At 39.9% G+C, this 22,729-nt stretch overlaps 1 protein-coding gene across 6 annotated transcripts in view; it reads left to right on the top strand.

The window, feature by feature from the left end:
- Myo81F (Myosin 81F) overlaps window positions 1-22,729 on the top strand; it is a 550,527-nt gene that overhangs the window by 402,922 nt on the left and 124,876 nt on the right. For all 6 annotated transcript variants that reach the window (XM_070279498.1, XM_070279502.1, XM_070279501.1 and 3 more), the window contains one exon: window positions 16,990-17,128. In XM_070279498.1, coding sequence (XP_070135599.1) covers window positions 16,990-17,128 — 139 coding nt within the window. The remainder of the gene's footprint in view (window positions 1-16,989; window positions 17,129-22,729) is intronic.

Raw genomic sequence — 22,729 nt, 5'->3', positions numbered from 1 at the left:
CGTTAAGGTAATTGCCTGCCAAGACGCGCTATCGATAGAGACCTACAAGCGGATGGTTGCATCGCTTGGGGAGATCTATCCCGGGGCAAAGCTGGTGGCGGTTTACTGGTAGGAGTTCCCAAGTAAGACGAGGGCGCGAGTATGGCTCACAGAAAAGCCAGCCGACCCTAAAACCATCCTGACAATGCTAAGGATGTGCGACCGACGCTTCCCACGGCGGACTGGAGAGGCCCCAAGGTCGAGGAGGCGGTAGGACTGCGGAGGCAGGTCGTCTTCACGCTCAACGAGGAGACCGTGAAAGCCCTGGAAAGGTCGGAGCACCAGATTAAATATGGATTTGAGCATGTGACGGTCTGTATTTATAAATCTGATGCGAAGAGCAAACTAGGAGGAATCAAGCTGGAGGCAGACGCGCAAGAGCCAGGCTTATAGGAGCCGACCGAAGAGGGGTACCCAGAAGGAATGTCAGATGAGGAGGAGGACATCCTGAAAGGGTACACCTCAGAGGAGAGCGACTTGGCAAGGGCACTGAGAAGCGTCGGAATGGAGGAGGACTCCACGTATCCGCAGCCATAGAGAGCCCAAATGGCCCTCTAAGGGTATGTTCGGCGTATATGGGCCACGACCAGAACACCCTCCCCCCGCACCCGCTACTCAAACAGCTGGTGGAAGACAGCAGGAAGCACAAGATCGACCTGATCATAGGTTGCGATGCCAACCCCCATTATCATCAGTGGGGAAACACTGACACGAACGAGAGGGGTGAGTCAATCTTCGATTTTATCCTAGGCTTCAACCTTCTGGTGGGTAACAGGGGTACAGAACCCACCTTCATAGTCAAGAGCAGAAAGGAAGAACTTAACATTACTCTCTACTCGGACTCCCTAGCATATATAGAATTGGTGGTCGATTTCGAGAATTTCAATATGCAAAATTTCATACAACAGAGCTCAATATGATTGACCTTATATTTTTACTTGAAGAGGATTTTTGCTTAATGGTTTTGGCGAATATCCCGAAATCGGTTTCCGACCCGGGATGGCACTTCGAACAATTGGGTTTATAAGTGTTAATCGACCCACACCCATTACAATATATGCTACGTGTTTTTAGACAATCTTGATAACGATGTCCGAGTTCATACATTTGATTTTGTCCATCGGACGAATGACACAAACTTTATTTGATTCCTGGTCGATTTCAAAAACCTCCTTCGTCTGGTTAATTAATTGAATTTCGTTAAGCAAAGATCGAGTATTTGTTCACGGGACGACTCTATTACGAAACCCTTTGAAAAACTCTTCATGCCTGTGGCACTCAGTGCGTAACGCAGCCAAGGTTGGAGTTGGAACATGCAAAAACTCGTGTTTCAATTCCGACCTAAGATTATGTCGGACCTCTTCTGTTATTTCGAAGTCAGACATCAGATCCCTTAACGCGCCCGCGATCCCTAATATCGAATCTAAGAAGTCATCAAAGGTTTCTGTATTTCCCTGCTTCCGACGTCGTAGAGATTCTTTGATATCGCGGTCTAATCGTTGATCTTGATATCTTTCTTTCAGTCGGTCACACAAACAAAACCAATTTGTGAGATCGGGATACCGATGTACTCGAAATAAAACTTCAATGCCGGACCCGTAAATAATAAGTTTGCAAATTGGAAGAACAAATCATCATTTCCATCTAGACACTGAGTGGTTAAAATATTCACTCGATACATAAAATCCTCGAAAGGGATTTCCCCATTGGAACCGCTAAATTTGAGGTTCCAGTTTGAAATTACACGCGATACTCTAACTGGTCTATCTACGGAGCAATTGCTTAATCGATTTCTTGACGAAACGTTTTCTCGGAAATTATCACGAGATGGTTTACTCCTAGACAGGGACTGCAAATAAGACTTATGAGTTCAAAAAAATTGAACCACAAAAAAGCATTTGCGGGGAGTCGGAAAAGACACATATATCATTTTTTTACGGTGAATCCAGAAACTCAATAAACTTTTATTTCGATTTCTATTGTTAAAATTGAAATATTACTCTTATTTTCAATTTTTATAATAATAATTAAGAATAAGAATTATTTTTCAATTTTTATGAAAAAAATAAAAGTTATGGTTCAATTTTTATTAAAAAAAATTAAAATAAGTGTTATGATTCAATTTTTATTATAAAAATTGAATGCGAATACCTTCTGAACCGAGTGGACTATTAAAAAACCGCTTACATGTTTATGATCTTTGGCGCAGTACCTTTCAAATGATGTATCGAACGTCTTTAAAAGACATATTACAGAATACCTGAATAATTCAATAAATAACAGTGTTCATTACAAAAGGAAGACTCGATTATGTGAAGAAAATTGTTTTAAACAATGGCATCTGCAATGATAACAAACAGTAAACAGGTCCTAAAAATGTTTTTGAAAAATTTAACAGATCTTATATTTACTTGTTAATGATTTATCAATTTGTCATGTTTGAGAGATCACTGTAGTAGGAGAAATAAAAAATATGTATACTTTATGAGGTTTATGCACGGTACCTTCTGCTGCTGTATGTTGTTTGCCAATAATACCGCATCATAATATTTGTATCAGAAAACAATAAATAAATTGAATAATTGAGGAATCCTTGTTTATGTCCTTTAAGGACATTCGATACATCATTTGAAAGGTACTGCGCCACAGATCATAAACATGTAAGCGGTTTTTTAATAGTCCACTCGGTTCAGAAGGATCATAAATATGTTAACCGTTTTTATACCCTTGCAGAGGGTATTATAATTTTGTCCAAAAGTGTGCAACGCAGTGAAGGAGACATCTCCGACCCTATAAAGTATATATATTCTTGATCAGGATCACCTCCTGAGTTGATATGAGCATGTCCGTCTGTCCGTCTGTCTGTCTGTCTGTCTGTCCGTTTCTACGCGAACTAGTCTCTCAGTTTTGAAGCTATCGTCTTGAAACTTTGCACACACCCTTCTTTCCTTTGCACGCAGTATATAAGTCGGAACGGATCGGCCGACTATATCCTATAGCTGGCATATAACTGATTGATCGGAAATGGTATAACTTTGGTGTTTTTAGAGTTCAAATTTGACATGAGAGCTATTTTTGGCAAACCATTACGACGTGCCAAATTTCATTAGGATCGGCCGACTATATCCTATAGCTGCCATATAACTTGGTAGAAATATCAACTTTCTTATTTCTGAAGATAGAAGCTTGGGACTTTTTTTAGATTTTTTATTTTAGTTAATTGGTTTTATTATGATGTATTCATAAGGGTCGGCCAACTATATCCGATATTTGCGATATATATCCGGTTTTATCTGCAAGGGTATATAAACTTCGGCTCTGCCCGAAGTTAGCTTTCCTTTCTTGTTTAATAGTGCACTCGGTTCAGAAGTTATTCGCATTCAATTTTTATTTTCAATTTTTATAATACAAATTGAAATATTACTCTTGTTTTCAATTTTTATAATAAAAATGTAATCATTATTATTATTATTTTTTTTTTTTTTAATAATTCTTATTCTTAATTATTATTATAAAAATTGAAAATAACAGTTATATTTAAATTTTTGTCATAAAAATCAACAAATAATTTTTATTTTAAAAATTATTATAATTACGGTTCCTGCTCCTAGACATAAAACTGGATGCCTCATTATCCGATTCGAGTGACATTTCACCCCTCTACGACTTGGACTCAAATTTAAATTTGTCATAGTGGCACTAATTTAGTTAGAGATTGAAGCTGCCAAGCTCAACATCTGATTTTTTAAGACCCCTGTTATTATTTGGTGTACCCGCTCTTCTGAGACGCCGTTGCCAGCCGAAGAACTTCGCGTATGCTTCGACCTTTCGGGATTCTGCATGGTATTCCGATTTACCCTGGGAATGGTGGTGGCAACTTAATTATTACGAGAATCCTGTCTGGTCTGAGAACGTGTATGCGGAACGGAGCCTGTACGCGGACGATGCCAGTCGATGGATCGATCAACTGCTAGGTTTCACCTGCTTCAGTATTCCCTAACTCGCTTCTTCTACATGCTCTTCTGCAGAGTGGACAAGTGGCGTTTGTTTCAAGCCAAGTTGTGAGACCCCTCAAATGGAATTGATGCCTACATGTGGTCATAGTCCATTCTGCTTCCTCATTAGTTTCATTGAACATGTCATTGATCAACTATGAGATGCCCTGGGTTGTGACAATGCAGGAATATTTTCAAGACATCGTCTAACCGCCATGATCTCAAACGATTATTATAATTGTTACTTTAAATTTGCCTGATAATTTTCGTGGGGTAAAAGATGTTTTGTTACTTGATGAGATTATATATATATGGGTATTGTTGATTGACAAAGGTAAATTATTTATTTTCGTTCTTAAATTACAAAGTTATTAATTTTAATTGGGACTTATCCTTCCGAACTCACGCCGTTAGTTCAAAGCCTACTTATTATGTAAATTTTATTCTTCCTAGTCAAGGAAGTAAAATTATTTAATAAATTTCAAAAGTCTTACTTGGAGAGGGAAAAGCTTCGTACAGCCAAAGCTTGTACCATCTCAATCCAAAAACGACCAAAGATTCTAATAAAATTTAAAATAAAGTTTTATTTTAAAAGTAATCTGCTTCCAGCTTACAAATAAACAAATAAAATCTCAATTTAAGTAGAAATATAAAAAAGAATTTAAAACTAAAAATTGTTTTTTGAATAGGAACAGACTCCATACTTTCAAAGCCTGAGAAGTCCCAATCTAAAACATGAAAGAAAAGCTAATTTCGGGCGGAGCCGAAATTGCTATACCCTTGCAGTTAAAACCGGATATATATCGCAAACATCGCATATAGTTGGCCGATCCTTTTGAGAATATCATAATGTAACCCAATTCATTATAATACAAAACCTAAAAAAAGTTCCAAACTTCTATCTCCAAAAATACCTATTTTGGTATTTCTACCAAAAACCATTCCGATCGTTAAGTTACATGGCAGCTATTGATGTAGTCGGATAGACATGATTTTGACATTGACAACATGATTCAAAAATAGAATCTGTACTAAGTTCCAGCTTTCTATCTTCAAAAACACGAATGTTGGGTAATTTTCGATCGTCCAGTTATATGGCAGCTATAAGATATAGTCGGCCGATCCTTATAAAATTTGGCGTAACGTAATGTTTTGCCAAAAATAGCTCTCGTGTAAAATTTTAAACTCTCTAACTCTAAAAACACCAAAGTTATACCATTTCCGATCAATCAGTTATATGGCAGCTATAAGATATAGTCGGCCGATCCGGGCCGTTCCGACTTACATTTTTTTTTTTTTTTTTTTTTTTATTATAGCTTTGCTTTTATTTATTGAATCTACTCTTAAGTTTGAGACTAACAATAAGTTGACGAATCTTAACATTAAAATTTAACTAACAGTATACTAAGACTGTATTCTGGTTGCGCGTCCCTCAGGTCGGTCGCTGGGTGGGTAAGTCATTGCGACGAAGGCGTGATTGGTTGCTCAACCTTGTTAGACCTCTCGCCAGGTGGTTAGGGTGCACCGATAGCTTGGTTAAGTACTTTACCTTCTGTTCTGCGATCGCTTCTTTGACTGGTAGAATGTTTAAGTCGCGGTGGATGTTTTCGTTGCGAACGTACCACGGTGCCCCGGTGATTGTTCTCAAGATCTTCGACTGAACTCTTTGTATTATGTCAATGTTGCTATTGCTGGCGTTCCCCCATAACTGGGGCCGTACATCCATATAGGTTTTAGTACCGAATTGTACAGCAGGACTTTATATTCAAGGCTAAGAGGTGACCGAGCGTTGATAAGCCAATGAAGACCGCTGGCTTTTAGCTTTAGGTGTGTTCTTTTGGCTTCAATGTGCCGGCGCCATGTGAGTCTTCTGTCGAGATGTACTCCTAGGTATGTTACTTCGTTTGCTTGTGGGAGTAGAGTGTTGTTTAATGTTATCGGCGGGCAGTTTTGCCTGTTCAGAGTGAACGTAACATGCTTGCATTTTAGTTCGTTCACTTTAATTCGCCAGTCTGACAGCCATTTTTCGACATCGACCATATGATGAGCTAGCTGCGCAGTTGCTTGAATCGGGCATTTTGAGCGGCTAAGAATAGCTGTGTCATCGGCCAACGTGGATGTTGTTAGACGTGTGCTTGTCGGGATATCTGCTGTGTAGAGGACATATAATATTGGCCCTAGCACGCTGCCTTGAGGAACTTTAGCTCCAACAGTTTAATCATCGGATATAGCGGTATTGCACCTCACGACAAATTTTCTGTCGTGAAGGTAAGACTCCAAAATCTTGTGGGTGCTGTAGGGGAGCATTGTCTTGATCTTGTACATTAGACCTTCCAGCCAGACTCTATCGAATGCTTGAGAGACATCTAAAAATATGGCAGTACAGTACTCTCGTTTTTCGAACTCGTTCCGAATTTCGGATGTTATCCGGTTGACCTGCTCAATTGTTCCATGCTTTTCACGAAACCCAAATTGGTGTGACGGGATTCCTTCCTGGATTCTCAGGTATGTGTTTATCCGAGTCATTAGGCATTTTTTAAAGAGTTTAGATAGGCAAGAGAGTTGGCTTATAGGTCTATACGACGTGTGTGTGGTCTTTTCCCGGCTTTGCTATCATTATTATAATTGACTTTTTCCATCTCACTGGAAAGTGGCCAAGTTTTGCGATGGCATTAAATAGCTGGGTGAGAGTGCAAAAGGCACAGTATGGGAGCTCAATGATCATTTTGGGAGTTATGAGGTCGCAGCCCGGGGATTTTTTCGACTTCAGTTGTCGTTTGATGATGTTAACGATTTCGTTTGGGCGAAACTCAATCGGCTCATGTTGAGGCTGGGGCTCATCTGATAGAGTTGGCAAAGTAAAAGCATTGGTGGCAGGATTTGGTTGGAAGACATTTTTAAGGTGTTTGGCAAACGTACTGGCTCTTTCTTCGTCGCTGCACGCCCACCCGCCTGTGGAATTTCTATTAGGCATCACGGTTTCTTTCGGTGAGCTCAGAGTTGGGTGAGCTCTCCATAGTAAGTGTTTCGTACTGTTAGTTGACAATTGCTCTATGTAGCGGTGGTGGACATACGTTTCTTCTTGCTGTAGAGCTTGATCAAGTTGACGTGAGGCATGTTTGAAGCGTTGCTTAGCAGATGGCGATCTGTGACATTGCCATTCTCGACGTAAGCGTCGCTTTTCGAGGACGAGCTGTTCGATTTGTAGATTTGTCTTCTTTTGATTGCGTTGTGTTTTTATAATTTGAGGTGTTGAAACTCGAGCTGCAGAGACGAGTACAGACTCCAGCGAATTAACAAAACTGTCTACGTTGGCTTCGTCGCTGAGGTGAGGACTCAGCTCAATGTGTGAGCTGATGTACTTCCTGTACTTAACCCAATTGGTTTTATTTGAGGTCAGATTTGATGATTGATCCCATGTTCCTGGGTGTTGGAGTAGAGTAAAAAGGACAGGCGAGTGATCAGAGGAAAGATCTGAAAGGCATTCAGCGCATATCAGATTTTTAGGAATGTTTTTGGTAATCGCAAAGTCAATTAAATCGGGAAGTTTCTTTGGGTCTGCCGGCCAGTATGTTGGTGTGCCAGAAGAAGCATAGTCTAGCTTGTTCTTAGCTTTGATAATTGCATTATAGAGCTGCTTTCCTTTTGGGGTCACGAGACTAGATCCCCAGTGTGTGTGCTTGGCATTGTAGTCTCCTGCTACTATGAAGTGGTCTCCGAGTGAGTTGAAAAACTGCATAAACTCATCTTCGGCTATGGTGAAGCGTGGGGGCAGTATACGGCAGCTAGAGTTAATTGCTTGCCAGTATTTAGGTGTATATTTATTGATGTGGCCTGTAGGTAGTTTTTTGCAAATTTCGTATGGTAATGGTGCTTGATACGGCTTCTGATTAAAATTCCAGTCCCGCCGTGTGCTTTACCGTCTGGATGATTTGTTCCATAGAATGAATATCCTCGTAGTTGGAAATTGTATCTGTTCGTAAGATGTGTTTCTGAAAGCAGCATTACGTCGATTTTATTGTCTAGTAGGAATTGCGCTAACTCGAGTTTATGCTGCGAAACACCGTTAGCATTCCATATAGATGTTCGTAGAGAAGTCATTATTTGGATTGTTGTGAAACCAGCATTTGTATTAATAGATTTTGGTTTCGCATTAGATCTTGCATAGTTGTACGCATAAACGACATGAACTCCGTAAGGCTTTGTTGTAGACTGCATATCATAGCTTCAAAGTTACTTTTTGGCTGCTCCGGAAGTTGATACTGCTGAGCCGTGTTCGGTTCTTGGTGTGCTGATTGCGGCAGTGAGCTTTTTAAGGCTGGGGTAGCCAGTCCTGATTTTAAAGCGCTTGCGTATGTGACATTTTTGTCAGAGTTTATAAGTCCTAGTGAGGATCTGGCTGCAGTCGAGAAGAAGACTTCAGGGTTTGACCTGGAGGCTATGAACTGATTATTTTGGGTGCGGGCAGTAAATCCCCTCTGGTGAATGCGACTTTTCAGCTCCTTATAAACTGGGCAACCTCTATAGTTAGCAGTGTGATTTCCACCGCAGTTGCCGCACTTTTTCGAGTTTTGGTCATCTTTGCTCGCTGGGCAGTGTGCGGAGTCATGAAGCTCACCACAAACTACACAAACTGGGCGCAGTTTACAGTAAGACCTTATATGGCCATATTCTTGGCAGTTCGCACATTGTACCGGGCCATTGCGTTTGTGCGGCTCCTCAACTGTAATTCTGCGGTGCAGCAGGAACTGAAGATTGTATATAGGGTGCACTTCGTATTTCTTTAGGGGCTTAATTTGTGGTTCGAGTTCAACCTTAAAGAGTGGCTGCGGCTTTCTATCCCTGTTAGAGATATTGATCCCCTGTTATAGAGATTAATTAATCAATTAATCGAGTGGTATTATGTGAAAGTTGTCCTTGCCAATGAGCTCTATAATTTTGTTGACAAGAACGTTGGAACTTTTTTCTCGTATGTATATTGGCGGGGGCTTAGGCTTCCTTTTTTCGACTTCTGTAGATTCGGCGTCATCCTCATAGTCTGCCAAGATTTTAAAACGGTTTGAGTTCGTGGGCGTTTCTATTGCGGCTATGTTAGCATTGCCACGGGTTATTTTGCGTTGAGAGTTTAGGGGGCTCAGCTTCCTTTTGATTTGAATGTAGCGATCCATACCAGTCTGCACAGCCGGCTTAATATTTTCTTTTTTATTGTTCTCTTTTTCGGGCAGCACAGCGGTTGAAGTATCAATGTTTGCGCTGCTAGCTGATGACGTCGTTAAACGCGCTGTCGTTACAGTACCGCTACTGTTATTGTTGTTACGGTTGACGTTGTCAAAGAGGTTGCGGTGCTAGTTACTGCGCTCTTTGGCTGCAGAGACATCGATGGTAGCGAGGGGGAGCAAGAATGCGCTCTCACGCTCTCTACGTTTAAGAATTCGGCCAAGTTTGGGGTAATTGACCGTGTTTGGGATGAGCTTGCATTACTTTCGGTTGCTTTGAAAGTGAAGTAAGCGTTGTTTCTTTGTACTGAGAGCCGTCTCTCGTCTTGCTCACGTTAACGTTGTGTGCTAACGTCGTTTAGACTCATTGCAATCGAGGTTGATATTGTTCGAGTTTTAAATGTTATTTTTTATATAAATTAATTAAATAATCAATGTCGGGTCAGGCAGCAGCGGTGTAATTTTAATGTTTAAATATGTTAACGTAATGTTTGGTAATGTTTATTTATTAGGCTTAAGTTTATACAAAAGCTTAGTTGATCGCAAGCCGACTCTCTCTCGGCCGCTCGATTCAACGGGCTTTCTATAGAGAGTTTTAGCTCGTAGTGTCTAGGTCGGGCCGCCCTCTCCATTATTCGAGAGCTTTAGCTTCGCAGTGACCAGTCGGGCCGCCCTCTCTGTTTTTACTTGAGTCTCTGCATGCACCATAAGCTGGTCTATCAGATGATCATCCGGCTTCATCTGCAGGCAGAAATAATCATTTTTATAACGTTCATACTAAATTTAAATTCGTCTTTTATTTACGGCATTGAAAACGCTCAATGACCAAACATTGGTGACCCCGACGTGATTTAGTTAATATAATTAACAATTTAAAAAAAACTATTGAGCCGCGAAAAAACATTTAAAAAACATACATATTTACGTTCCACAAAGCAAGTGCATTCGCCCGCGCATAGACTTCATAAATATATACGTTCCACAATTCCGCTACGGTTCTGAGCGCACAGTGGGACAAGTCGTGTTCGTCGCGGGCAAATAAATTTGGAGATATAAAATTTGGCGCCGGAATTATTTACTTCGGGTTCGTCGGAACTTAATAAATCAACCATGAACTTCAGCGGCGCAGACACAGGAGCACCCACTCCAACCCCAGGACTTGCAGAGAATCCAAAGAGCTCTTCAGCCTGTTTCCAAGGTGGACGATGCCATGCTCAACGTGCGACATGGTCAGATAGTCGCCTTGTTCAGCGACTTCAAGGCCATCCACGGGGAGCTTAAGGATTTGGACATTTCGCAGATCAGTAGTGAGCTCCGATGGACTGTTTCGGAGCTCGTAGTGACAATGCAGGCAGAAATTGAGCACGAGACGACCCTTCGCTCTTCCCGAATTGCTGCCCACTCCACCCTAGCTAACGGAATGTCCACCATGCAGGGTGACTCAGGGTCAGGTCAAAGGTTTCAAGATTGCCTCCCTTGCCTCTTCCTACCTTCAGCGGTGGATACTCTGAATGGCCTGAGTTTTTCTCGATATTCTGTACAATCGTTGGCGGTAATCCGAGCATCAGTAAGGTGGAAAAGCTGCAAAGGTTGCGATCTTGCCTTCGGGAGTCCGCTTTCGAAGCAGTTCGTTCCTTGGAAGTCTCCGATGAGAATTATGATGTCGCGCTGAATTTGTTGGAGAAACGTTTTAATAGCCGTCGTTTAATATTTCAGGCTCATGTGAACGAGATTCTTGGCCTCACTCTAGTGGAAGGTGATTCAATAACAGGTCTTCGAGGGTTATCCGACAAATTGAATGCCCATATGAGAACTTTGAAGAATTTGGGTTCGACGAATGAGATAGCCGGCTGCATCATTGTCCAGGTGCTTCTTCAACGGTTGGACCCAGCTACCAAGGTTAAGTGGGAGGAGAGTCTAAATTCTTCAAGTTCCGACGCCATCCCTACTTGGGAGTCGCTGGCAGAGTTTCTGGAGCAGCGATGCAGGACTTTGGAGGCTATGGATGTGGCCGCTGGGCAGAGCTATGGAGCGGATCCCTCTTCGGGTTGGAGTGCTTCGCTGGGAGCTGATTAAGCTGTACCTTGCCCCTTACGAATATAGTTGGAGGACAGGCCCCAACGGAGGGGGGAATGTCGGGTCAGGCAGCAGCGGTGTAATTTTAATGTTTAAATATGTTAACGTAATGTTTGGTAATGTTTATTTATTAGGCTTAAGTTTATACAAAAGCTTAGTTGATCGCAAGCCGACTCTCTCTCGGCCGCTCGATTCAACGGGCTTTCTATAAAGAGTTTTAGCTCGTAGTGTCTAGGTCGGGCCGCCCTCTCCATTATTCGAGAGCTTTAGCTTCGCAGTGACCAGTCGGGCCGCCCTCTCTGTTTTTACTTGAGTCTCTGCATGCACCATAAGCTGGTCTATCAGATGATCATCCGGCTTCATCTGCAGGCAGAAATAAACATTTTTATAACGTTCATACTAAATTTAAATTCGTCTTTTATTTACGGCATTGAAAACGCTCAATGACCAAACAATAAACATTAGCGATTTCATCGCTGAAAGCGTCTTTTCGCGTTGTTGTTGATTTACGAAACCAGTCACTGCACTTTTTTGATATTGTTAAATAGTTTTTTTTTTCCCGGAGCACAATAAATACACGTCTGCATGCGACGACGATTCGCGATAATCTTCCAACTTATAAACTGCGTGCAAAGAAAAGAAGGGAGTGTGCAAAGTTTTAAGACGATAGCTTTAAAACTGAGAGACTAGTTCGCGTAGAAACAGACAGACAGACGGACAGACGGACATGCTCAACTCTGGAGGTGGTCCAGATCAAGAATATATATACTTTATAGGGTCGGAGATGTCTCCTTCACTGCGTTGCACACTTTTGACCAAGGGTATAAACATATATATATATTTATATATACAGGGTGACAATAAATAACCCGGACAAACATTTTTGATCATAACTTTTTAAGGAACTGTATTTGACAAAAAATGCAGATACACAACTGTTAAATAGGTATTGTGGTAACATATATTCAGCCGGTTTCGAAGTGGCTTCCTTGGACTGCGATGCAGAGCCCTAAACGTTTCTGAAAATTTAGCGCAATGGGCCGCAGGTCTTCTTCCGATAATCGATCCCATTCTCGGAGCAATGATTGCTTCAGCGCCTCCAAACTTATGTGGCGTTAAGCACATGCCCTGGACTCCAAAATAGACCACCCACTGTAGTTCATCGGATTAAGATCTGGCGAGTAAGGTGCCCGTTCACTGGATGTGATAAAGTCCGAAAAATAAAGTTTTTACTTCCCTCTCTTTCTTTCAAGCGAACGGTCGTGTTTTTTTGTGCGCACTGCGTTTTTGATAAATATTGGTAAACCGGTGTTTACATACTTTGTGAATTAAATCTTGTGAATCATAACAATCTTAAAGCCTAAACCGTATCGCTTCGCGAGTGCTTTGGTATATTTGGAATCGAATTAATAATTTGTCTAAATTCTATTCCAAGCATAGCTCAGCTCTGCTTCTTCCCCGGCTTATCTATATTTTCTGCATATTTCTTGTGCACTCTTTCAAAGCTCCCGCTTCGGCTTCTTGTTTGGCACAGTGGTTCAAGGTATTGTGTTTTTTAACTTTTTAAATATTAATTTTTGTCTTATTAAATTAAAAAAAAAAAAATAATAATAATAAACAAAATGGAATTTAAACTGGTCTGTGCCATTAAGTCTTGCAACAAGACGATTTCCACATCCCAGCCTAGTATCCATTGCTGGTTATGTGAAAACGTCGTGCACGCCAAGTGTGCCGGTTTCACTGCATCAGTTTCGGATGCCATTTCCCGTAGGTCTGGGATACATTATTGTTGCGAAAATTGTCGTGCTGTGCAAGGTGAAATGAGGTCGTTCATGAGACAGACCAAAAATGGATTTAAAGAGCTGATCACTGGTTTTCGTAAAATCAATGACCAGCTCTGTGCGCTTGACACTCAATTTAGTGGCCTTCAGCTGCTAAATGAGTCCCCTAAGCGTAAGAAATCCGCTGTTTCTGATCCGCCTCAGCCTGCTCAGCCGACATTAATGCAGCCGCTTATAACTCTGGCCACCCCAAGGGCCTTAACTGAAAAAAAATTCGTCAGAATTTCTCAGGGATAATGAGCAATTGTCCGATATGTCCGCCATGGCATCCCTTCAAGTGATGCCACAGGTCCTAGGGAACGAAACCCCCATTAGGGTCACCCAAAAGGGTATTCCACAGTCCGGACCACCGGCACCGACTGATGCTGCAGTTCTTGTACCTGCGACACCAAAACCCTTACAGGTGATTCCTCCATCGAAACATATATTTGTTTCTCGGCTTGCCCCTGATACTTCAGAGATTGATATCTCGGCTTATATCAAAGCCAAAACTAAAGCCGATATAAAGGTGGAGGACATACAAAAATTTAAATACAATTATACAAGGCGCACGTCTTCTTTCAAGATTCGTGTGCCCGCGCTGATGTTCAAGACGATTTGTTCTCCCAGTTTTTGGCCAGAGAATCTTTTCGTCCAAGAACATCAGCCTAGTTCCGTTAAAAAAAAAGTTAATAAACCAGTGGGAGTGAGACTTCCCAATATCGGAACCACTGACCAACCCTCCACCTCTTCTTTGGCCTCTAACCCAAAAAACTAATTTCCTCACTAACTCTTACCTATCAGAATACTAGGGGGCTACGTAGCAAACTCCCCAAGCTATATTCTGATAGTTCTTTCTTTGCATCCCATATAATAGCATTTACAGAAACTTGGTTAAATCCGGAGATCTTTAGCTCCGAAGTTTTTCCAAGTAAGTACACCACTTTTAGACGGGATCGATCTCAGCGAAGAGGAGGTGGAGTCCTCATTTCGGTAGACTCTACTTTTGCTTCTGAAGAGGTGAAATCCCAAGAGTTTGGTGACATAGAATTTATTTGCGTTAAAATCACTATGTCCGTGAAAGCTTTATACATTACATGTTCATATATACCTCCTATGTCTGAACCGCCCACATATTGGCAGCATTTGTCCGCTATTCGATACGTCTCTAATCTTATGACGGATCGTGACCAACTCGTAGCGGTGGGCGACTTTAATATCCCAGAATTAAAGTGGTCCAACGTCGATAACTCACCATCTTTGTCACTTATAACTTACCATGACTTCACCGCGGGCATGTTTGACATGTCCCTAGGTCAGATCAATCATGTTAGAAATTCGCTAGGTCGGCTCTTAGACTTATGTTTTGTATCTGATCCGGATGGTACCGCTCTCTCCAGAGCTTTTCCCCTTTCAGCCCCAGAGGATCCATATCACCCCACGCTGGAGGTCTCAATCGAAACCACTCCTGGTATCGATCAGATGTCTCCGAGCGTGGTAAATAAGATTCGCTGTTTCCGTAAAGCTGATTTTCAAAAACTTAATAGCCTTATCGATACGTTTGACTGGTCTGATATTCTGGCGTGCACTGATCTTAATGTCACTTTAGAAAAATTTTATTTTACTTTAAATACATTTTTTGACTCATGTGTGCCTTGGAAACATCCGTCCGCTTCAACAAATCCTCCTTGGTATACAAGGTCCCTCACTAACCTAAAAAATAAAAAAAATAAGCTTTTACTTAAATATAAAAAAACCTGCAGTAGTGTTGATTTCTCAAGATACCTACTAGCTCGGTCGAATTTTACCGTGCATAACGCTGAATGTTATAGGAATTATATTGACCGCTGCCGGATTCAATTTACTCAGGATCCAAAGCAGTTTTATAATTTTGTAAACACTAAGCGTAAACACGTATCTTTTTCACCTCTGCTTATGTTTGAAAATTCCTCTGCGACTTCGGATCAGGCCATTGCCGATCTATTCGCAGAATTTTTTCAAACAACTTATTCTCCCCCTAAATTGACTGATCAGCCTTATGCATATAACATTCAAGCAGCAAATCTTATTTTCTGTCCGTCTTTTTCTGAGAACAACTTATTATCTGGTCTTTTAAGGGTAAAACCCATTTATTCGCCAGGCCCCGACGGAGTACCAGGCTGTGTGCTAAAATACTGCGCCAGGGCTCTGTGCAAACCTCTTCTAAGACTTTTCAACTTATCTTTGGAAACCTCGATTTTTCCCCTTAAGTGGAAGGAATCATTTATAATTCCCCTACATAAAAAGGGGAAAAAGTCCGAGGCTGCCAACTACAGAGGCATCTCTAAGTTGTCGGCAATTCCAAAGTTATTTGAAAAATTAATTACCCCTCATTTGCAACACCTTTGCTCTTCGATCATCACTCCTTGTCAGCATGGCTTTATTAAGCGTCGCTCCACCACCACAAACTTATTGGAGTTGACATCCTTTGTCATAGACGGCTTTTGTAAGGGATATCAAACCGATGTAATTTACACAGACTTCAGCAAAGCATTTGATTCAGTTAATCACTCACTTTTGTTGAGTAAACTGAATATGCTGGGTTTTCCTAAAGACCTCTTAACGTGGATCTCCAGCTACCTAGATGGAAGGACACAAAGAGTCTTATTTAAAAACATACAGTCCCGTCTGGTCCGTGCTACATCCGGCGTCCCTCAAGGAAGTCATCTTGGCCCGTTATTATTTACGCTTTTTATAAACGACTTGCCCCCTGCTTTAACGAACTCTCTAGTTCTTATGTATGCAGATGATGTAAAGCTTTGTCTTCAGTATAAATCCATCTCTGCCCAATGCAGTCTTCAGTCTGACCTTGATAACTTTCAAAAATGGTGTTTGGCTAATGATCTAATACTTAATGGATCAAAATGCAAGCATATGTCTTTTTATCGTTCTTGCCCTCTGCAAGCTACGTATTCCATTAATGGGATTGCCTTAGAAAAATTAACCCAGGTTAATGATCTCGGCATCCTATTAGACATAAAACTTAAATTTGCCGACCATATTTCCTTAATGGTTAATAAGGCTAAAGGAGTCCTTGGTTTTATTAAAAGGTGGTCAAAAGAATTTAATGACCCCTATATAACCAAAACTTTATTCATTTCTTTGGTCCGTCCGATACTAGAGTACGGTTCATGTGTCTGGAGTCCCCAATATGGAGTACATAAGGACCGCATAGAATCCGTACAAAAGAACTTTTTAATATTTGCACTTAGAGGTCTATACTGGGATGCAAATCTTCAGCTTCCATCCTACAGTAGCAGACTTTTACTTATTAACTTACCTAGCTTAACAAATCGTAGGACAATGCTCGGTGTAGTTTTTCTACATAACCTTATCAACGGGGATGTAGATAGCCAGCATTTACTAACACGCTTAAATTTCAACATTCCTAATAGAAGGACTCGAAACTTTAGTCCTCTGTTCCTTAGCCGTTGTAGTTCGACATATGCACTGCATGACCCTTTTAGGGTATTATGTTCGAACTACAATGGTCTCTACTCTATTACATCTCTTTCCTGTCCCTCTAATTTAAAATATAGAATTTTAAATTTCCTTACTAACTCCTCTTAGCTTAATAATTAACATATAACTTAATATACTCTAACAAATCGTTTCTTGAGCGCCCCTCGGTCGTCTGGGCCTCTAAGCTTTATGATGAATACAGGAATGCTAGCTGATGCTCTTATTGATGCACAAGCCATTTCCAAATTCTGAAAGACCGCGAAAAAAAAAAAAAAAAAATAAAAAAAAAATAAAATCCGAATTAAATGAACTCTAACCAACATTCGACGTATATTTTTTCAGATACTACGTTTCCTTTTTAAAAAAAAATATAAAATTTCTGGATGGAAAACTTAGGCAATATGCTCAATGGTGTTATGATAATTGCAAAAGTACCAAAGCTTCTACTCGTGTGCATCCTCCATCTAGTGTTGAAGTTGCGGTGAGTGCTTATTGTATTGTAAATTACTAGCTAGCCCAGCAGATTTTATGATTGGCATGCAATATTATGTTACAGAATTTTTATTAATTTAAAGTTAATAAATTTAAATGAACAAAATCCAGGAAAATTCAGGGAGGTTTTTTGAATGCCGAAACTATTTCTATAGATAATTTATACAAATTTCTTCCAAATTGGCCATTTTTAGAGGAGATATAGAAATTTTCTTTACCAATTTCCATACAAACACGTTAATATGTTGAACGCGTAGATCTCGAAGATTATATGAAATGGAACTATCCGATTCGTAACTTAGACTTGTATGGTATTCGCAAAGACCACTTTATTGCTTAATTTGTTTTTGTTAAATCTAACCTTGTAAGAATTTTTTTTTTTTCATAAAAAAATTAATATCTAAGATAGAAATTAGTTCAATTTTGTTACTTTTGGCTAATATAACTTACTTATATACTTATATAACCTTATATTTACTTACTTAATTTAACTTAACTTAGTTTACTTATTTACTTAAGAATTTTATTTAAATTTAAAAAATTCAAAAATCAACTCAAATCAAATATTAGAACTTAAATATAATATTTTGTTTTGTTCCTGAGATATTAATTTTGGACAGAAAAAGTGGTCAAATTTTCTTTAGTGCATTAAAGCATTAGTATTAGTAACGAAAAGCAGAAGTAAGCATGACCCTTCACACATTTATACTGTGTGTGTGTGGCAGAGCTCAGGCAGAGAAATTTCCCATGCACACGGGATAACCACTGCATGCCGACCACTGCATTAATCCCATGTGGAGTCCTTGTCCGTCGGATAGGTGCCTCGCGAATTCCATCGATCCCATTTGTGGTCATGTAAATTCTTACAAAATAAAATTTTTATATATATTATTATTAAAATCTGTGAGAATCCCGATCAATGTATGTATTTTGTGTTATTGGTTGAGACTGTCGATGCACCTGTACCGTATGTTGTATATGTTGTGGACCATAATCTGGGCTAAGGACTGCAGCACCAGTTTATATCGATTTCAACAATTTCTGACGTTCTCGGTACGCTTTACTAATCGCAGATCGCGTTTTAAATGGAGGTTTCGGAGGCCGTGCGAGCTTTCGACGATGTCTGTAATTCCTACTGTATTCAGCCCATTTCGTTATTGTGGGCTTCGGCTCTGCATTTGTTGCTGCACTTGATGCTTGAAGCGCGTCCACATTCGAATCCGTTGAAGAAACCACGTCCCTAGATCATATATTAGTGTTATTATTTTCCAAAAAATTTTATATTCCGATTAAAAAGCTTATTGATGAAATCCCCCATTCCCCCATATTTACTTAATATTTATTTACCTTGGATTGCCACTCTGACTCATTTTTCCCGTAACTTAATTGTTTACCAACTGAAGATGGGGAGGACGGCGTGTCTCGGTGGCTCTCTCACATCGTTCAGCGCTTGCAATGCGAGAGAGCGACAGAGAGAGCGAATAGGCGAGAGTGGGAAGGAGCGGCATTCGACGGATTTCGGTAACGCCCCAGACGACCAAGGGGCGCTCGAGAAACGATTTATTAAACTAAATAGAAAAGACAGAAAGATAACTAAGAGGAATTAGTTTGGAAAGTTAAAATACTTTTTTTGAAGTGAAACTTCTTAAGGCGCTTCGAGCAGCTGCTCCTTCCCACTCTCGCCTATTCGCTCTCTCTGTCGCTCAGCTCGCATCGCAAGCGCTGAACGATGTGAGGGAGCCACCGAAACACGCCGTCTCTCCCCTTCTCTCTCGAATGCCTTTCTTTCTCTCCTGTTTGCTCTATAGCAAACTACCCACGCCGTGCATCAGCCGTTCAGTAAATGTGAAGCGAGGTTGGGATATTGCGTTGACCTTTGATTCGCACTGAACGAAGCAATATTCTTAATTGTTTTTAACAATATCGCTAAATTGAAGGAATATACGTATTACGGCTATGGATTTTTCTTTATTGGGTAACTATTCAAAGGAAATTCAGTGTGTGTTGGTGAACAATTAAGTAACGGGCAAAATGAGTCAGAGTGAGACTGATGTGACGCAAACTTGCGCATCAGATGCGACTCATCAACAGATAGTTGTCTCCAATATGCCTGATGAAATACATGGCAATCCAAGGTAAATATATATTAAGTAAATATATTAAGATGAAATACATCACGAATGGGGGATTTTGAATACATAACCTCGTTAACGTGTGGGTTTGAAAAGAAAATTAACTAAACTCGTTATTAATACATAGCCCCGGTAAATTGGTTTATCGCGTTCTTTCTGTCATCAATACTATTTTAATCGGAATATAAAATTGATTTGAAAATAATAACACTAATATATGATCTAGGGAAGTGATTTTTTCAACGGATTCGAATGTGGACGCGCTTCAAGCATCAAGTGCAGCAACAAATGCAGAGCCGAAGCCCACAATAACGAAATGGGCTAAGTACAGTATGAATAACAGACAGCGTCGAAAACTTGCACGGCCTCCGAAACCTCCATTTAAAACGCGATCTGCGATTAGTAAAGCGTACCGAAAACGTCAGAAATTGTTGAAATCGATTAAAACTGGTGCTGCAAACATTATGTCATCAGAAGAAAAGCTACAGCGAAAAGTCACTCAGCCCAATACGCCTGTTGCTCCAGTCCTTAACATTTTTTGAATGAAGGAAATCGGATCAATAGAACGAGCCCAGTGCGCGACAAGAGGTTTGAAAACATGGTTCCGAGAAAAACGCGTTTAAAGTTTTTAGAAACTTTGCCTTGAGATAGCTTTCTTGTTATCATGGGTATGTTTGACGCTCTAGCTCAAGAAATACGCGTCGTATCGAAATATCCCTTGGCACGTATATTCTACACATATGTAACTTTCATTTTATCTAAAAAAAAAAATCGAGTTTTTCAAAAAAATCAAAAAAGAACCTCCCCTTAAGGGGTTATATACCTTTTTTATTTTAAAAAAATCGAACATTTTTTTATTGCTTTATCTTAAAGAACAATTCCTTGAGAACATTTTCCCAAATTTTCATAGAGATTGGAGCAGTAGAAAAAAAGTTACAGCGCTCCTAACCGCGCGCCTCGTCACGGCCTTGAACTGAACTTGAAACTTTAAACGGGAATATCTCGAAATGGTGTTTCTTGAAAAATGACTTTGCGGTGATATGGATTGGCGGAAAACTACTGAACCGATTTTCTTCAAATTTTTTTTCAAATGTTCGTAATGAAATTTTTCTGTGCTTGAAAGATCGACTTTTCACGCACAAACTTTTTTTTCGCCGAAATGAATTTTTAGTGAAATTTCTAGAGACCAAAAAGTTCATTTTTAGCATAAAACGTTCCCAAATGCATAAAAAAAAAAAATTTTAAAACGATCGTTCAAGCACAAGAAATTACACTTAACTAATTAAATTTTTTTACTTTTATGGTTTAAGTTGACCTGTTCGACCTGGGGAAGTATCACCGCAAGGCTCTATAAAACAAAAGCCTCTAAAGGAAACAGCCACCCCTTAAAAACTATTTAATATTTTTCCACGAAATTTTGCACAATCATTGTTAATAAAGTGTACTATCAAAAAATTAAAACATGCGTGTAATTAAATAATTACAAAGTCCTTTAAAGTCTAAAAAAAAATCCGAACTTTCCTCATTTTCTTCGACAAAGAAGGTATATAACCCCTTAATTCCCTCACTTCCCTCTCTTCTTTTAAGCGAACGGTCGGGTTTTTTTTTGTGCGCACTGCGTTTATGATAAATATTGGTAAACCGGTGTTTACTTACTTGTGAATTGAATATATTGAGAATCTTAAGAATCTTAAGCTTAAACCGTATCGCTTCGCGAGTGCCGTGGTATATTTGGAGTCGAATTAATAATTTGTCTAATATCTCTTCCAAGCATAGCTTAGCTCTGCTTCTTCCTCGTCACATCTCTTCTGCATTTTTCTTTTGCACTCTCAAAAGCTCCCGCTTCAGCTTCCTATTTGGCACAGTGGTTCAAGGTATAGTGTTTTTTAACTTTTTTATATATTAATTTTGTTGTATTTTTAAAAAAATATGGAATTTAAACTTGTCTGCGCTATGAAGTCTTATAACAAGACAATTTCCTCATCCCAGCCTACCATCCATTGCTGGCTATGTGAAAACGTCGTACACGCCAAGTGTGCCGGGTTCACTGCCTCAGTTTCGGATGCCATTTCCCGTAGGTCTGGTATACACTATACACTGAATTTTTTCAAACAACTTATTCTCCGCCTAAATTGACAGATCAGCCTTACGCATATAACATTCAAGCAACAAATCTTATTTTCTGTCCGTTTTTTTCTGAGAACAACTTATTATCTGGACTTTTAAGGGTAAACCCCATTTATTCGCCAGGCCCTGACGGAGTACCAGGCTGTGTGCTAAAATACTGCGCCAGGGCTCTGTGCAAACCTCTTCTAAGACTTTTCAACTTATCTTTGGAAACCTCGATTTTTCCCCTTAAGTGGAAGGAATCATTTATAATTCCCCTACATAAAAAAAGGGAAAAAGTCCGAGGCTGCCAACTACAGAGGCATCTCTAAGTTGTCGGCAATTCCAAAGTTATTTGAAAAATTAATTACGCCTCGTTTGCAACACCTTTGCTCTTCGATTATCACTCCCTGTCAGCATGGCTTTATCAAGCGTCGCTCCACCACCACAAATTTATTGGAGTTGACATCCTTTGTCATAGATGGCTTTTGTAAGGGATATCAAACCGATGTAATTTACACAGACTTCAGCAAAGCATTTGATTCAGTTAGTCACTCACTCTTGTTGAGTAAACTGAATATGCTGGGTTTTCCTAAAGACCTCTTAACGTGGATCTCCAGCTACTTAGATTGAAGGACACAAAGAGTCTTATTTAAAAACATACAGTCCCGTCTGGTCCGTGCTACATCTGGCGTCCCTCAAGGAAGTCCCTCAGTACAAATCTATCTCTGCCCAATGCAGTTTTCAGTCTGACCTTGATAACTTTCAAAAATGGTGTTTAGCTAACGATTTAATACTTAATGGATCAAAATGCAAGCATATGTCTTTTTATCGTTCTTGCCCTCTGCAAGCTACGTATTCTATTAATGGGATTGCCTTAGAGAAATTAACTCAGGTTAATGATCTCGGCATCCTATTAGACATTAAACTTAAATTTTCCGACCATATTTCCTTAATGGTTAATAAGGCTAAAGGAGTCCTTGGTTTTATTAAAGGTGGTAAAAAGAATTCAATGACCCATACTTAACCAAAACTTTATTTATATCTTTGGTCCGTCCGATACTGGAGTGCGGTTCACGTGTCTGGAGTCCCCAATATGGAGTACATAAGGACGGCATAGAATCCGTACAAAAGAATTTTTTAATATTTGCACTTAGAGGTCTATACTGGGATGCAAATCTTCAGCTTCCATCCTACAGTAGCAGACTTTTACCTATAAACTAACCTAGCTTAACAAATCGTAGGACAATGCTCCGTGTAGTCTTTCTGCATAACCTTATTAACGGGGATGTAGATAGCCAGCATTTACTAACACGATTAAAATTTAACATTCCTAATAGAAGGACTCGAAA

This window comes from Drosophila bipectinata, chromosome 3L (assembly GCF_030179905.1).
Source record: "Drosophila bipectinata strain 14024-0381.07 chromosome 3L, DbipHiC1v2, whole genome shotgun sequence".
Lineage (NCBI taxonomy): Eukaryota > Metazoa > Arthropoda > Insecta > Diptera > Drosophilidae > Drosophila > Drosophila bipectinata.
This window is presented reverse-complemented; position numbering and strand designations above follow the sequence as displayed.